This window comes from Ranitomeya variabilis, chromosome 4 (genome assembly GCF_051348905.1).
Source record: "Ranitomeya variabilis isolate aRanVar5 chromosome 4, aRanVar5.hap1, whole genome shotgun sequence".
Taxonomy (NCBI): Eukaryota; Metazoa; Chordata; class Amphibia; order Anura; family Dendrobatidae; genus Ranitomeya; species Ranitomeya variabilis.
In genome coordinates, this window is record NC_135235.1 from 381,763,500 (window position 1) to 381,781,766 (window position 18,267).

The 18,267-nt window shown below is 42.0% G+C and overlaps 1 protein-coding gene across 1 annotated transcript in view; it reads left to right on the top strand.

Moving 5' to 3' along the window:
• Positions 1-18,267, top strand: part of PATL1 (PAT1 homolog 1, processing body mRNA decay factor) — a 131,099-nt gene that overhangs the window by 85,929 nt on the left and 26,903 nt on the right. The window contains exons 10-13 of the mRNA XM_077250815.1: positions 8,482-8,662; positions 12,688-12,811; positions 15,618-15,715; positions 15,789-15,848. Coding sequence (XP_077106930.1) covers positions 8,482-8,662; positions 12,688-12,811; positions 15,618-15,715; positions 15,789-15,848 — 463 coding nt within the window. The remainder of the gene's footprint in view (positions 1-8,481; positions 8,663-12,687; positions 12,812-15,617; positions 15,716-15,788; positions 15,849-18,267) is intronic.

The following is an 18,267-nucleotide window of genomic DNA, read 5'->3' on the forward strand; positions in this document are numbered from 1 at the left end:
TTCCTTCTCCCCAGTCTTCCTCCAGACTCTGGCACCTTGATTTCTGAATGACATGCAAAATTTGCTTTCATCAGAAAAAAGTACTTGGGACCACTTAGCAACAGTCCAGTGCTGCTTCTCTGTAGCCCAGGTCAGGCGCTTCTGCCGCTGTTTATGGTTCAAAAGTGGCTTTACCTGGGGAATGCGGCACCTGTAGCCCATTTCCTGCACACACCTGTGCACGGTGGCTCTGGATGTTTCCACACCAGACTCAGTCCACTGCTTCCTCAGGTTCCCCAAGGTCTGGAATCGGTCCTTCTCCACAATTTTCCTCAGGGTCCGGTCACCTCTTCTCGTTGTACAGCGTTTTCTGCCACATTGTTTCCTTCCAACAGACTTACCATTGAGGTGCCTTGATACAGCACTCTGGGAACAGCCTATTTGTTGAGAAATTTCTTTCTGGGTCTTACCCTCTTGCTTGAGGGTGTCAATGATGGCCTTCTTGACATCTGTCAGGTCGCTAGTCTTACCCATGATGGGGGTTTTGAGTAATGAACCAGGCAGGGAGTTTTTAAAAGCCTCAGGTATCTTTTGCATGTGTTTAGAGTTAATTAGTTGATTCAGAAGATTAGGGTAATAGGTCGTTTAGAGAACCTTTTCTTGATATGCTAATTTATTGAGACAGGTTTTTTGGGTTATCAGGAGTTGTAGGCCAAAATCATCAGTATTAAAACAATAAAAGACCTGACAAATTTCAGTTGGTGGATAATGAATCTATAATATATGAAAGTTTAATTGTAATCATTACATTATGGTAAATAATGAAATTTAACACTATATGCTAATTTTTTGAGAAGGACCTGTATGTCCAGGATGGCTGCTGGACGCATGTAAAATGCTATTGCCAGAGAGGGGTTTATGAAATGTGGAGGTGGTAATAACATGGCCCACAGTACTGCACAGTGTCAAGTCCAAAAAAGAGGCTATTCTAAGTGGGCTCTTGATAGAGCTAAAAATATAGTACAACAAAAAAAACGCAGCGATATGCTGGTATCAAAAAATAAGGAGAAAAAAGTGTATCAAAATCAAAAAACCTTTTGCTCTATCAAATATAGTCCTCAATACAACGATATTAAATCTCTTATCTTGAAAAACATTCCTATTTTATATGAGGACGAGATTCTTTCTGAAATTCTATCTTCAGGCTGTCAGGTGATTGCAAAAAAGGCTACTACTTTGTCTGACATTCTCTCACCCAGCCTATTTAAATCTAGTAAAGTCTCCCATACATGGTTACACCATATAGGTTTTTATCACTGTGGTGCTTCTAAATGTCGCACATGTGCCCATTCTGTTGTCACGCATTCTTTTACTGATAGCAGTGATAAACAAGAACATAAAATCCAGCAATTTATTAACTGCAATAGTAAGAATGTGGTTTATATGATAACATGCATGAAATGCAAATTAAGTTACATAGGTTGTACCACTCGCATGTTAAAGACGCGTATCTCTGAACATATCACTGATATTGTTGTGTCCACTAATAATAATCGTTCTGTGTCTCATGCGTCTAAGCATTTTATCACCAGTCATCAAAGAAATACTGCATTCCTTCGGGTTGTCGGCATTGAGAGGCTTGGAGTGACAGCCAGAGGAGGAGACTTGAAGAGACGTCTTATGACGCGTGAAGCTTATTGGATGTTTTACCTTAACACTTGCCATCCCATGGGCTTAAATGCTCGCAAGGAAATCATGTTTCATTACTGAGAGATTCACATTGTCTAGTTGTACTATATATTTCACATATGTATATTATATATTTCTTTGTTTTTTTGTGATGTTTTTTGTGATATTTTTGCGTTTTTATTGTATATAATCACTGCTGCATCAGGTGGTGGAGTGATTTTCTGTGATTTTCACAGCTGCTATTTAAACCTCACTCTGGTGCATGGTGAGCAGCTTTGAAAAAGAACTTATTGTTCGAAACATGTAGCTTGCTGCTATTTCTTCTCCTGTGAACCATGTTTTTGGACTTTGGATTTTATCTTTAATAAATTTTGATATTTTTGGAAGCTGGATTTTCTCCTCTATTTGTTCTACAAATATTGGCCTCGGCCGTCGGCTTTCCCCCTCTGGCGCAGAAAATTGCGCGGGAGCCCACGCCGTTTTTTTCAGTTTTTTATTAAATTAAACGCTCATTAAGCCCTGTTTCACACTTGCGTCGGCACGGGTCCATCGCTATGCGTTGGGCCGACGTACCGACGCACGTTGTGAAATTTGTGCACGTCGTGGGCAGCGGATGCAGTTTTTCAACGCATCCGCTGCCCATTCTGAAGTCCGGGGAGGAGGGGGCGGAGTTTTGGCCGCGCATGCGCGGTAGAAAATGGCAGACGTGACGGATGTGCCAACGGTCCGCCAAAACACGACGCATCCGTTGCACGATGGACGCGACGTGTGGCCATCCGTCGCGATCCTTCACTAATACACGTCTATGGGTAAAAAACGCATCCTGCGAGCACATTTGCAGGATCCGTTTTTTTCCCAAAAAGACGGATTGCGAAAAACGCAAGTGTGAAAGTAGCCTTATAGAAACATCGGCCTTTCTATTATATATCTATGGATATATCTATCTATAGATATATTTATCTATAGATATATCTATAGATACATAGATGTATCTATCCATATATTTGGCTGCTTTCACACATCAGGTTTTTGCCGTGAGGCACAATCCGGCGAGTTTTGAAAAAAACGGATCAATTTTTTTCTGATGGATCCGTCTTTTTCTCATAGAGTTTCATCCGTTTTTTGCCGGATCCGTCAAAAAAGCTGTTTCCGCCGGATGGAAAACACATACAGAGGAACGTTTTTTCTGTCCGGCGAAAAAACGCACAGCGACGGATCCGGCAAAAAAAGTATGAAACTGAGCTGTGAAATGATGAATCCGGCCTTGGAATCCGTTTTTTCATGCATGTTTCCATTCAAATCATGCACATTTTCCGTTTATTTACTTATTTCCAAAAACGGCATTAAAACCGCGCATAAACCGCACCAAAAAAAGCATAAAAACTGCATCAAAAACTGCATCAAAACCTGGTGCAGTTTCGCAGTTTTGGTGCGGTTTTGATGCAGTTCTTGGTGCGGTTTCGGTGCGGCCTTTTCCGCAGCATGTGCACAAGTCTGCGGCTCCCATAGACTTACATTGGTTGTACACTACACTGCGGATTTGATGCAATTCAGTGCAGCAAAAAACGCTGCGGATCTGCAATCAAATCCACAATGTGTGCACACAGCCTCAGCATTTAGTGAACCTAGCAAAAAAGCCAAGCAAAAAACAAGCGTGGGATTGCACTTTTTTTGCTATTTCATTGCACTTTGAATTTTTTTCACATTTTCTGCTACACGACATGGTAAAACCAATGATGGCGTTCAGAAGTAGAACTTGTTCTGCAAAAGATAAGCCCTCACATGGCCATACTGACGGAAAAATTATGGCTCTGGAAAGAAGGGGAGCGATAAACGAAAACAAAAAAGCTCCAGGGGGTGAAGGGGTTTAGAAACATGGATATGGACATATCTATGGAAATAGACATAGATATATCTGTATCTATCTATCTATCTATTATCTATCTATTATCTATCTATCTATCTCATATCTATCTATCTATCTATCTATCTATCTATCTATCTATCTTTCCCTCTATCTATCTGTAATGGAGTGTGGGTTGGACAAATGTAAAAGAGGAGGTCGGACAGAAATGACATCACAAGTCTTTTTGAAGCTAGAGGAGGGAGAGGAGGGAGGGGTTGGGGTGTGTTTTGGAGAGGGTGTGCTAGGTTCAGGCTTAGTAGCAGTGCAATGCATCATGGAACTTGTAGTATTAGAGCACAATGACTCAGGAGAAAGGAAGTTGTCGATTAACCCCATGAGAGCTGAATCCAGCACTAAAATGTGCTGCTACAGCATGATAAAAGGTAATATTGCTAAAATAAACACAGTAGATGTTTTCAGTGGCACATAATAGCAAGATTTATGAAAAAAAAAAAAAGTTATAGTAGTGGACAACTTCTTTAATAGTTACCTGCCAACGGCCACTCAGACTCGGGTCATGCTTTTAATCTTATCAAAATTAGCCTCATTCTCATATCATCACCTTATCTGGTGTGGCGATTTTAATCTCACTCTCAGCCCGTCGCTTGACAGCAGTTCACTAAATCGAGTTGACATATCAAAAATAGACAGGAAAAAGATTCTACAAATGCTGAAAGTAAATTGTCTGGCCGATATCTGGCGAGAGCAAAATGGCCGTCAGAGGGGATATACATACTTTTCACCTGCACAAAAGTCCTATTCCAGAATTGACCTACATCTCACATCCTCCAGAACACTTCCTTCGGTTTTATTCTCCCGACATATCATATCGTCTTGGTCAGACCACGATGCGGTCCTTTCTGCATTTAACTTTGCCATTACCTCTTCTAGACTCTTCAGGTGGAGACTGAATGAATCCCTACTAGTAGACCCATCGGTTTTATCTACCATAAAGGACGAGCTGAATCTATATTTCCAAACCAACAATACTGCAGAGGTGTCCCCGGGAAATGTGTGGATGGCACACAAAAAATTTATAACAGGGACCCTAATTAAAATCGCCTCTAGCAAAAAAAAGCAAAGGTCTGAGCTACAATTACAATTAGAAAATAAACTCTCAAAATTAGAACAGGCAAACCAAAACCTCCCCTCACTCTATCTAATTAAGAAAATTCATGAAACTAAATTACAACTCAATACCATTCTAACAAACAGATCAGAAAGAGCCCTGGCTTGGACTAAATCTACTTTTCACAAATATGCAAACAAACCAAGCAGCATGTTGGCCCGTAAACTTAAGAGTAGAGCGCTCTTGAATGATATCCCCCATATTAAAGATTCTACAGGCCGTATCACTGCCCATCCTGATGCAATATATAAAACATTTCAGCAATTTTATCAAAATCTTTACTCCCTCCCGCGGCCTCCTTCTCCATCCCGCATCCAGAATTTCCTCAAAGACCTGACATTACCTACAGTTCCGAATTCTGATATGGCATATCTTCAAGCACCAATCAACTCTGAAGAAATAATGGCAACGATCAAAAATTAAAAAAAAAATAAGGCTCCGGGGCCTGATGGGCTCACGGCGCAATATTATAAAAAATTTGATAGCATACTCCTACCTCATATACAAAGCTTTTGTAATGCTTTACTAAACGGAGCCCAAATGCCACCCGAATTTTACGTTGCCCACGTCACCGTGATCCCAAAACTGAAGAAAGATCACCTCTACCCCAAAAACTACAGGCCTATTTCACTGCTAAACATAGACTTAAAAATTTTTACATCTATAATCACGGCCAGAATAAATAAATTACTGCCTTCCCTAATACACCGGGATCAAGTGGGGTTCATCCCCAGAAGACAGGGCCCAGACAATATTAGGAGGAACCTTAATTTAATACACTTAGCTAATCACTCCAAACAGCCCCTACTCTTGTTAGCACTCGATATAGAGAAGGCCTTTGATTCAGTGTCGTGGACTTACTTGTTTGAGGTCCTTGCGAGGTTTGGCTTTCCGAGTGGTTTCATCTCCTGCCTTAAACTTCTGTACGACCAACCCACGGCCTATCTAAAGTTACCCTCAAACCAGCCTACCCCTATCAACATCCAGCGTGACACCAGGCAGGGATGCCCGCTTTCCCCGGCTCTCTTCGCCCTAGCCATGGAGCCATTAGCGGAAGCTATCAGAACCAACCCTACCATTAATGGACCTACAATCAGAGGTGACCACTACAAGGCTAGCCTCTTTGCAGATGACCTGCTTTTGTCCCTAGTCAATGCCATAATTACACTCCCAAATCTTTCTGCCGTTCTCCATGAATTTGAATTGGTCTCAGGCCTCAAGATTAATGTAGATAAATCTGAAGCCCTGTTTATCAACACTCCCAGAGATACACAAAACAACATAATAGCGCAATTCAAATTTACTAGAAATGAGCAATACTTAACCTATCTCGGCATTAATCTAACTTCCCATAGGTCGACGTTATTTAAATGGAACTATGCTCCCTTAATTTCCAACCTCAAATCGGACGTTACCAGTTGGTCATCCATGTCCTTATCCTGGTTGGGTAGACTCCACGCCATTAAGATGGTTTCCTTACCACGATTTCTGTGTGTTTTTCGATCCTTGCCCATTCCTCTCCCTGCCAAAGCGTTACTAGATATCCATAACACGATTTCTAAATTCATATGGCAGGGGAAGAGGCCTAGAATAAGGCTTAAGACTATGTTTATTAACAGAAGACGGGGGGGTCTCTCCCTACCCAACTTCATCTTGTGTTATAGAGCGGCCCAGCTAGCCCAGCTAATAAGTTCTAATGCGGATAAACACAGCACACCCAGATGGGTGAATCTCGAATCTCACCTCCTGTCCCCATTTACCCTCCCTGGCCTCATGTGGACGTTGCAGAGACTCCCGAAAGGGATTCACAAGTCAGCCCCTTTTACAGCACACTCCCTGTTGCTGTGGAGGAAGGAGAGATTTAAACACTCCCTGCAATCCAGGACCTCCTTAATGACACATATTTTTCACAATCCAGCTTTCTCCCAGGGTTGGATCCTCGCCCCTTTGGCTGGTGGATATCTAGGGGTTTAATTACCCTTAAACAGCTTACCTCACCATTTAACACTCTACTCACTAAGCAAGAGTTCATCCAAAAATACTCTCCACCAATCTCTGAGATATTGCGTATCATCCAAATTTTTCATTTCGCTGAACAGTTGCTGGGACATGGTACCGCCCACCGCCCATCGGGTTATGAACAAATATGTTTGGGTGACCCGCTGGGCGGGGGAGCTGTCTCTTTAATTTATTCGAGCCTAAATGCAATACCAGGAGACGTTAAACTTAAATATATGATACAGTGGGAAAATGACTTCAATAAGATAATGTCCCCATCAGAATGGCAAAAATGTTGTTGCTCCCTCACTAAGGGCAGTCTCCAGACTTCTATAGTTGAGACGTCTATCAAACTCCTACATAGAACATATCTGGTCCCGAGCAGGCTACATGCTATCTTCCCAAACATATCGGATCGATGTTTCAGAGGGTGTGGTGCTCTGGGAGATCTGGGGCATACGTGGTGGGATTGCCCGGTCGTGTCCGCCTTTTGGTCAAAAATCAAATCTATTGTAGAGGAGCTGTATGGTGGGGTGATCCAGTTAGAAGCAACGGTGTTTCTGCTGGGGGCCAGATATCCGGGCTTCTCCAACAAGCTCCATAATTTAATCAGCTATTTCTTGCTGCTAAGCTACACATTGCAGCGCGATGGAAAACAGCTACCCTATCTCTCTCCCCAGTAATAGACAAGATGAACACTATCATGCTATGTGAACGAATACAAGCTACAAGAGAGGACTCCTGGGAGTCATATTATAAAGTGTGGAGACCGTGGATTGAAAGGGATCCTGACAGTAATCTTGATCAAGTTTTAACATTATCTCTATGAGGCTAATCTAATATCCGATGGTTTATATCGGACTCGCTCCTTATACCTGACCATTGATTGTTTGACTGATACCACTATGATGCAGTTATGGATCTCTTACTCCCCCCCCCCCCCCTCCCTTCTTGCTCTTTCCATTTACCTGTCTTTGTCCATGTGTTTATTCGTATTGTTTAAATATCATTAAAGTTATTCTGGATTTCGATAATATTCAAGTATATTCCCCTGCGTGGGATTTTGTTGTAAAGCTTTCTGGATTTATCTTGAAAAATAAAAACTTGTTGAAACTAAAAATAGACAACTTAAAGTTGGGCTAGACCAGGGGTCCCCAAGCTGTAGCTCGGGAGCCACATGTGGCTTGCAGTCCCATGAACTGTGGCTCGCGGCTTTCTGTCAGCTTGGTGCATTAGCTCCAGATTTAGTACACTGGTATGAAGAGCACAATGGTGAACTTTTTCAGTAGCCCAGCAGAGAAGACCTATTTGGGTACACTTCTACTGGTCTTGGAGGTTTAGAGATAATTTAAGTATGGTACGCTGGAGATAGGATGATGATGCTACCGGTCAGAGGAGGTGCTGGAAGATGGATGTGACTGTGTTGGGAGTGTGTGATGGGAGAATGCGGAATGTGGTGGGAACCCCTGGATCTTGGTATACTGCTTTGGGGTGATTTGTGTGGAAAAGCTTTGGTTATCATTATACCAGTATTGGGGGCTTTGGTTGCCACTACTGTGAGGGGGGCAGCAGCTTTATGTGGCTCGTTATCCTCTTGCAGAGCTGAATGTGGCTCTCAAGGTCAGAAAGGATGGGGACCACTGGGCTAGACTGTCCCATTAATAAGGGAATACATTTTGCCTTGTGTTGATAATTTAACTTCAAATTGTTTTACAAATGTTCAGTGAACAGTTATCATTATCCTTACAAATAAGTATTTGTACCGCGATATGTTTTTCAGCCAACATAGAGGTGTCGGTGGCTCTGGGGGAGATCGCTCTTCCCGGTCCTCACACACAGAAGTTCATCTACGTGACCCCTATGCAGGTCTTATGCTACAACGAGAGAAAGAGTGGGTCTGTCGTATTCAGCTCCTCCAGCTGCAGAGCACGGACCCCTACCATGATGATTTCTATTATCAGGTAAATGATCTAAAGCACTGATCTTGAGATATCGCATTCTGAAGGCCCCCATATACAGGTCCTTCTCAAAAAATTAGCATATAGTGTTAAATTTCATTATTTACCATAATGTAATGATTACAATTAAACTTTCATATATTATAGATTCATTATCCACCAACTGAAATTTGTCAGGTCTTTTATTGTTTTAATACTGATGATTTTGGCATACAACTCCTGATAACCCAAAAAACCTGTCTCAATAAATTAGCATATTTCACCCGGCCAATCAAATAAAAGTGTTTTTTAATACCAAACAAAAAAACCATCAAATAATAATGTTCAGTTATGCACTCAATACTTGGTCGGGAATCCTTTGGCAGAAATGACTGCTTCAATGCGGCGTGGCATGGAGGCAATCAGCTTGTGACACTGCTGAGATGTTATGGAGGCCCAGGATGCTTCAATAGCGGCCTTAAGCTCATCCAGAGTGTTGGGTCTTGCGTCTCTCAACTTTCTCTTCACAATATCCCACAGATTCTCTATGGGGTTCAGGTCAGGAGAGTTGGCAGGCCAATTGAGCACAGTAATACCATGGTCAGTAAACCATTTACCAGTGGTTTTGGCACTGTGAGCAGGTGCCAGGTCGTGCTGAAAAATGAAATCTTCATCTCCATAAAGCATTTCAGCCGATGGAAGCATGAAGTGCTCCAAAATCTCCTGGATAGCTAGCTGCATTGACCCTGTCCTTGATGAAACACAGTGGACCAACACCAGCAGCTGACATGGCACCCCACACCATCACTGACTGTGGGTACTTGACACTGGACTTCAGGCATTTTGGCATTTCCTTCTCCCCAGTCTTCCTCCAGACTCTGGCACCTTGATTTCCGAATGACATGCAAAATTTGCTTTCATCAGAAAAAAGTACTTGGGACCACTTAGCAACAGTCCAGTGCTGCTTCTCTGTAGCCCAGGTCAGGCGCTTCTGCCGCTGTTTATGGTTCAAAAGTGGCTTTACCTGGGGAATGCGGCACCTGTAGCCCATTTCCTGCACACGCCTGTGCACGGTGGCTCTGGATGTTTCCACACCAGACTCAGTCCACTGCTTCCTCAGGTTCCCAAAGGTCTGGAATCGGTCCTTCTCCACAATCTTCCTCAGGGTCCGGTCACCTCTTCTCGTTGTACAGCGTTTTCTGCCACATTGTTTCCTTCCAACAGACTTACCATTGAGGTGCCTTGATACAGCACTCTGGGAACAGCCTATTTGTTGAGAAATTTCTTTCTGGGTCTTACCCTCTTGCTTGAGGGTGTCAATGATGGCCTTCTTGACATCTGTCAGGTCGCTAGTCTTACCCATGATGGGGGTTTTGAGTAATGAACCAGGCAGGGAGTTTTTAAAAGCCTCAGGTATCTTTTGCATGTGTTTAGAGTTAATTAGTTGATTCATAAGATTAGGGTAATAGGTCGTTTAGAGAACCTTTTCTTGATATGCTAATTTATTGAGACAGGTTTTTTGGGTTATCAGGAGTTGTATGCCAAAATCATCAGTATTAAAACAATAAAAGACCTGACAAATTTCAGTTGGTGGATAATGAATCTATAATATATGAAAGTTTAATTGTAATCATTACATTATGGTAAATAATGAAATTTAACACTATATGCTAACTTTTTGAGAAGGACCTGTACATAAGATTAATGTAGCTAATAATGATTTATAGGGGCCCCTGACAACTGATTGTCGAGGGAGATGTCGATTGGACATGTCCATTTTCAAACGTCAAATCGCTTTGCTCTCCAGGAGATCAGTCTGGCTAGATATATCTGGCGTCAGCTTTCTTATGGAGCACCCAGGCACACTCTGCCGATTGAGTGCTCTTGTGTATGGGAGACACAGCCGCGATGGTCTGCCGGGGAAAATGATCTTTGTCTTCACTGAGATCTCCAATATCATCTCTTACTATTCCACATTTTATGGTCTCTCACCTTTCCTTTTTTTGGTAAATGCTAGAAATAGACAACTGTGAAGTGGAGCAATGTCCATAAAAATGATAGATTGCTGCTAAATTCTTTATAATCTCTCTAAAAACTTATTCTCTCATATTATTATTGAATCTTATTGAAGAAATTGCATATGTAGTGAAAACCTGCTGTTTAGGGACAAAGTAGGGTTTGAAAGGGATGGAGCACTATTTAATATTTGAAGCATAAATTTAGTTGGATTAGTTGGTGCATTAGCAAAGCTTCCAAAAAAAACAGGGCCCCCAGAGACCCCACTTTAAAAACTGCATCTCTTTATAGAATCTCTCTTGGGGTGCGGTGAACATTTTGTACTCGCTGGTAGAACTTAGATTTTGCTGAAATTGATTGTGGGCACATTTTAGGAAGGCCCCAAGTTGCCAAAACAGTGCAAAAAAAAACCATCATAATTGGTCCCATTTCAGAAACTGCACTGTTCAAGGAATTAATCTAGGGATGTAGTGAGAATTGTGACCAGTTTGCTCATTGAATTTTAAAACATTGGCACATGGGAGGTAAAAAAATAAATCACTGAAATGTCATTATAGCTGCAAATCTTTCATTTCCACAAAGGGTAAATAAATGGAAATGGATCCTGCAATTTCTTACTCCATTTCTTTTGAACATGGTGATACCGCATTTGTATTTATAAACTTTTTGGCCACACACCATTTAACTTTGGAGGGCAAATTTTGCTGGAATCTTGTTTTTTTTTGTATGACAAGTTGTGTTTTTTTTATAGGTACTATTTTGGGGTACGTAATATTTTTCGATTTGCTTTTTATTCTTTTTTTGGACTTATGCAAATAAAAATGCAGTTTTTTTTATCCTAAGTTTTGTGTTTTCTTTTTCATACATTTCATTAATGTTTTTTTTAAACCAATATTGGACTTTGTTTTTCAGTTTGATAGCTTGTGACATACACTGCAAATCTTGTATTATAGCACATAAGACATACTAGTTTTATGCTGACTCGTTTTCTCTTTAGACTTATGGCAATCCCTAACAGGTCACCTTATTCCGAGGCTATTACTTGGCTTCAGTTTGCTATGGCAACCATCAGGACCCTACGATTGCTAGGTGCAGATGGGGGGAAAAGTACAAGCCCGCACCCTCTGTGTAACCATCTATATTCCATCTATATTCCACTGTTGCTATTGACTACAGCATCCAGGGGTTAAACAACCGATGAAGCAGTGTCAATGTATAGTACGCAAAGAAAAACGTGGATCCAGTGGGAAGTAGTGATGTTGAATAAAATTTCAGTATGTATTATCCCCCCCAAAATGTAAAAATATTAATGAAAAAAATTAGAGGTATACCACCACAGCTTATTACAGGCTCATGCACAAAGAATAGCTTTTAGCCTACGCGTTTCGACATCCATCTTATTCATGGCATACATGTCAATGTATAGTACACATCCTGTTGCATTTTCATCTTCTTGGGTGCATTATTTATTCTTTGGTGCTGTGAATAGTAATATGGGCTGTCATTAGTGGTTTAATCTTACACGTAGTGCCTGGTGAGTCCCTAATTTTAAAATTACAGAGGAATACTACAATTTTGTATACCCTAGAAGCCTGTGTAATGTATATTTCCCATAATACTATAGTATTTAAATCCAGCACTGTACAATTCGAATTGAGTTGAAATTCCACAGAAAATAATACAATTGCATAACTGTAAATCACTAACATTAGCTATGAGAAGTCAGCCTATACTTCATCCCTTAGGCTTGGTCCACACTAAGTCTCTGCCTACTGTCAGGCGCTTGTGCTCAGGAGGTATGTGCCTAACGTGGGCACAGGCAGGAGAGATGCAAGGGCTACCATTTGTAGACCTCAAGTACATGTAGATTGTAGGCTCCTCTACAGCAGTGGTAGATGGTCTGCAAAAGCTAGAAAGTGTATACATAGCGCACAAAATGACGCATGATTTTTTTCCAGGCACAGCAAGCAGAATGTTCAAATATAGATTGTTTATTTGTAATGGTTGTAATCTAACTTTCTTGTGAAATCTAGAATTACTTCGAGAAGCTAGAAAAGCTTTCCTCCAGTCAAGACAGATTGAGTGAGGGTCCCAAAAAGGAACGGACTAGACTAATTACACCACAAGTAGCCAAACTGGAGCACGCTTACAAACCTGGTGAGTGTTTAGAAAGAAAGCCCACGTAGTTTTATGGTTCAGTGCATCAAGACTGGAGTTTTGTACACCAGTCTTGATGCGGAGTTTCGTCTAGTAAGATGCACCAAATTTTTTAAGATGTGCATGTCTCTCAACAAATGTGTCACATTTTTCTGCTTCCATGCACCAGACACAGAAATGTACTCGAATCCTCGACCAGAGGCTAGTTCTGCTACAATTGGCACCATTTTTGAGCCATATGTCATTATAATGAGTCTGCTGAGCAGTGCTATGGCCCTCTCGCTAAGATATGTTGCGCTGCACACCTTTTTAAAAATAAGGTGGTGGAGCTGGAATAAAAGCATCAAGATTAAAGTTTGTGACATTTGGAAGAGTTTCACCAGTTTTCTTGTGCAAGATGTTTGAATTGGCTCTTTAATGTTTTAAATTTTTTGGACTGTTTTAGGCTATGTGCCCACGTTGCAGAAATGCTGCGGAAATGTCTGCAGCATTTCCACAACTCCCTGCTGCGGGTAAAACACATGCGGAATTCGTATGCATTTTCCCGCAAAACACAAGCGTTTCTAGCTTGCAGAATGCTTGTGTTTTCCAAGCGATTTGAAGCATCGCTTGGAAAACTGATTGCCAGGTTGGTCACACTTGTCAAGCATAGTGCTTCGCACGTGTGACCAACTTTTTACTATTGATGCTGCCTATGCAGCATCAATAGTAAAAGATAGAATGTTAAAAATAATAAAACAAAAATGGTTATTCTCACCTTCCGACGGCCCTCGATCTCCTCCGTGGCACCCCCAGTACATTCCGTTCCCAGGGATGCTTTGCGCGAAGGACCTTTGTGACGTCACGGTCGTGTGACCACGATGTCATCTCAGGTGATTCACGCAATGCATCCCTGGGAACAGAAGCCACCGAGTGCACCGCTGAGAGCCGGGAGGATTGCGGGGGCCATCAGAAGGTAAGTATATCCCTATTTTTTATTTAAATTATTATTTTTACAGGGATATTGTACCTAGGGCCTGGAGGATAGTCTCGTCTCCTCCAGACCCGGGTACCATCCGCACATGAAGCGCTCACTTTACTATGGCTGCGGAATCGCATACTATGTGATTCCGTAGCTGGAAAATCCGCAACATGGGCACAGCAACTGCGGAATCCCATAGGATTGCATGGGAATGTGTTTTTTAAGCTTTTTTTTGCATTTCTGCTGCGGCAAAAAAGAGGCAGAAGCGCATAAAAAGACACAACGTGGGCACATAGCATTAATCAGGTTTTTGAGTTGCATGTATATTGCATATTTGTATATTTTTTCTTTTTTTATGTATTCGAAGACAGTAATTCTGCAATTTTCACACTGGCAACTGAAGTTTTTTTTTAGTCTCCTGCTTCCTGTCCTTTCAGAAAGAGTTTTCTGCAGGTTCAATATTAACAGAGTCAGGATTACAATGACAAGTAACACCTCCATAGACGATTGATAAGAAGATCCACCATAGGTGACAGCTTCCCCCATTGCCTCTCTTCTCATTATATGCTTCAATAAAAAAAGATAGTCCATGTCCTTCTATTGCTGCTAATGAACATGTGGATTTCTTGAAAACAGGACATATGAGTCTAGAATAGCCTCAGTGACCAGTGTGAAAATTACCATACAGATTGTGACCCTCAAAAATATCATTGGTCCATCCAAAAATTCCTTAAAGGGAATTGGCACATGAAAAATGCTATTAACCTGCAGATATGGGGTTAAACTGCAGGATAATAACGTTCTGAAGCTGCCGGGCACTTCAACCCCTGCTGCCAGGGGGAAAATAACTTTATTCCTCCTGATAGTGTTCCGGTTTCAGTCATAGGGTTGGCACCGATGCGGGTTCAGTCACTGCTCTGTATAGAGAGCGCTTCTTTACTGCTGAGCCCTGGCATGTGCCCAAATAGTAGATTTCAACCACATACAAAAGAAATTGATTTATGGCGAGAAATTTCTCCTTCTATTTCTTGTGAACATGACAAATTTAGGACTAAAGCAACATTTTAGTAAAAGAACTAAATGTGAATTTTTTTTTCTTTTACATTCTATTAATTTGTGACCCTCCTGACATTTTAAACTTACTGAAGTTTTTAATATTTTGGAAAACACCCATTTTAAAAACTGCCTTCCTCTGAAGCAAGTATAGTTGTCTCACAATCACATCAAACGTGAAAAGATTTGTAAAAAAAAGTTTGAAAATTGCTAATTTTTCTATGTTTTTTTAAGATGATTTCCTAACTAAATGCAAAGCATAATAATCTAAATTCACGGTGGACATTAAAGATGATGTCCACTACTTGGATAACTTCTTCTCATACCTGTCGCTTAGCCCTGATAAAATTAAAAAGGCTATAGTCTCCTCCCATGCAGGCGCCGGCGTCACTGTCTCCGCCTTCAGAGCAATAGAACATGACAAGGAAGTCCAAGATGCAGTTGATCCCTGGTTTCCTCTTCATGTTCGATTGTCGGAAGGCAGAGATGATGATGCCGGTGCCCCATCAGAGATCAACAACCCATCACAGCCCCGGGGAGAGCGAGCGCCAACACTGCGGGAGCTGTGCCAGCACGGGAGGTGAGTATAAGCTTTAATTTTTTTTAATTTTTTTTATCAGGGCCAAACATTTTGAACCCCGGCAGGATCTGCACAACATATTTTCTCAGAAATGCCATTGTTTGAGACTAATATATGGCTACAGTTGTCCAACCAGGTCTGTGGTGTGAGCAGCTTGAATTGCCTGATGGGTTCTCTGAGTCCATACAAAACCTTGTGTTATTAATACATAGTGCAGTTTGAAGGCTCTCTTGGAAAGCTGACAGTTTCCAGTGTGAACAACCCACGAAAGATGATTGACGCTGTGGCAACCCATCGCTCTGATGAAGAGGTAAGTTATCAATTTTCTTTTTATTTCCCCAAATATCATTAAAAATGCTTAAAAATTTTTTTTTACGCTACAGGAAAATCGAGAGAAACAAGTGCGCGACAAAAGACGCCAAACTCTTATTATCATTGAGAAGGTAAGGGTGTTTTGTTTTTTTTGTTTTTTTTTAAATAACACAGTGATCTAGTAATAATAAGACATCCAGTGATGCTTGAAAGTTTGTAAACTGTTCAGTACCTAAAATTGTCAGATTTTCTCACAAGTCCTAAAATTAGATAGAAAACCAAATCTAACAAGTAAAAAAAAAAATATTAGACTTATTAATTTTTTTATGGCAGAAAATGAACCAATGTCTGTTGCTGGCAAAGGTATGTGAATCTTTAAGGTTAGCAGATAATTTGAAAGTGAAATTTGTCATCCCATTGACTGAAAAAGCCAGACTATCGGCTACAAATGGGCGATCCATTTTATTTAAAGAACGAAGATCTATCACAGTCTTGTCTTCACAAGACATTTGTGGCAGCACATTATGGCATGAACAAAGGAGATTTTTGAGGATCTCAGATGAAGTGGTTAATGCTCAATGGGCTTGAAAAGATTAAAAACCATCTAAATAGTTTGGTCTCCATGAATTCCCAGTCAGGCAGATAGTAAACAAATAATAGTCATCTTTATTTTTATATAGCGCTATAACCTATTCCGCAGCTCTTTACAGACATTATCATTACTGTCCCCCATGGGGCTCACAATCTAAATTCCCTATCAGTATGTCTTTGGAACGTGGGAAGAAACCGGAGTGCCCGGAGGAAACCCACGCAAACACGGGGAGAACATACAAACTCCTTGCAGATGTTGGGATTTGAACCTAGGACTCCAGTGCTGCAAGGCTGCAGTGCTAACCACTGAGCCACCTTGCTGCCCATGTATATAATTCAAGACTGTTCTTACCAGGGTCGTAATGATCGCGAGTGCGACCGTGCCCATGCAGGGGGGAGCCCACCCCGACACCAGTACTTGTTTCAGCTGGATGTGCGTCCAAGGATGCACATTCAGCTGAGATGTATTGCTGCAGAGAGCCTCACCAGGTCCCTGCACTGTATTTCACACCTTCAGCCAATAGCAGGCACACCAAAGTCAGCTGCCTACCTCTTCACTGGCTATGGAATAGGACACCTTGTGTTGTGGGAAGTTAAGAATTATTTATTCTTTCCTAAATTTGTTAGAGAACAGCAGCAGGACGGGGAACATTGTTACAAGATGGGCCCATGAGGGGGTACATTATACCAGGGAGGTGTTCAGGATGGGGGGACATTATTACTGGAAAGGGCCCAGGTTAGGGGACATTATACAAGGAAGGTGACCAGGTTGAGGGGGGGGGGGGGACATTATACCAGGAAGGAGCCTAGCATGTTGGACATCACTGCAAGGGGCCCAGGATGGGGGACACTGTTACTGCAAGGGGCCCAGGATGGGAACATGGTTACTGAAAGGGACAACAGGATAAGGGACACTATTACTGGTAGGGGCCCAAGATGGGGGACACTATACCAGGGAGGGGCTCAGGAAAGGTGACATTAATACAGGATGGGGGACTTATTCCGTTATTTAGGGGGAGACACATGTCTTTATAGGATTTAGAATGCAACAGCCCATACATATGACCAATACGTAGGTTGGGGCCAAGATCCAAATTTTACACTGGGCCCATCAGACTCTAGTTATGCCTCTGGTTTTTGGCCTCCCCTGGAATGGTCAATCAACTGATATCACTCAAAGAGCAAATTGTTTAATGGTCTGCAAGATTACAAATGATCCCAATGTCACCTTTAAAGGGAACCTGTCACCCCCAAAATCGAAGATGAGCTAAGCCCACCAGCATCAGGGGCTTATCTACAGCATTCTGTAATGCTGTAGATAAGCCCCCGATGTATCCTGAAAAATGAGAAAAAGAGGTTAGATTATACTCACCTGGGGGGGTCCGATCTGATGGGTGTCGTGGTCCTTTCCGGGGCCTCCGATCTTCTTACGATGACGTCCTCTTCTTGTCTTCACGCTGCGGCTCCGGTTGAGGGTAGAGCAAAGTACTGCAGTGCGCAGGTGCTGGGTCTCTCTTACCTTTCCCGGCACTTGCGCACTGCAGTACTTTGCTCTGCCCTCAACAGAGCAGACAAAGTACGCCTGCGCCGGAGCCGCTACAGGAATATAAGAAGAGGACGTGATCTAAGAAGATGGGAGGCCCCGGACCGCACTGCGACACCCACCGCAGTGGGACTGCCCCTGGATGAGTATAATATAACCTGCTTTTCTCATTTTTCAGGATACATAGGGGCTTATCTACAGCATTCCAGAATGCTGTAGACAAGCCCCTGATGCCGGTGGGCTTAGCTCATCTTCGATTTTGGGGGTGACAGGTTCCCTTTAAGTAACTAAAGCCCTTTCACATTAACTAATGTTCTTGAGTCCACCATCAGGATGACATTGAAGAACAATGGAGGCATAGCAGGATGGCAAGGAGAAATCAACTGCTGTCAATGAAGAACATTGTTGTCCATCTG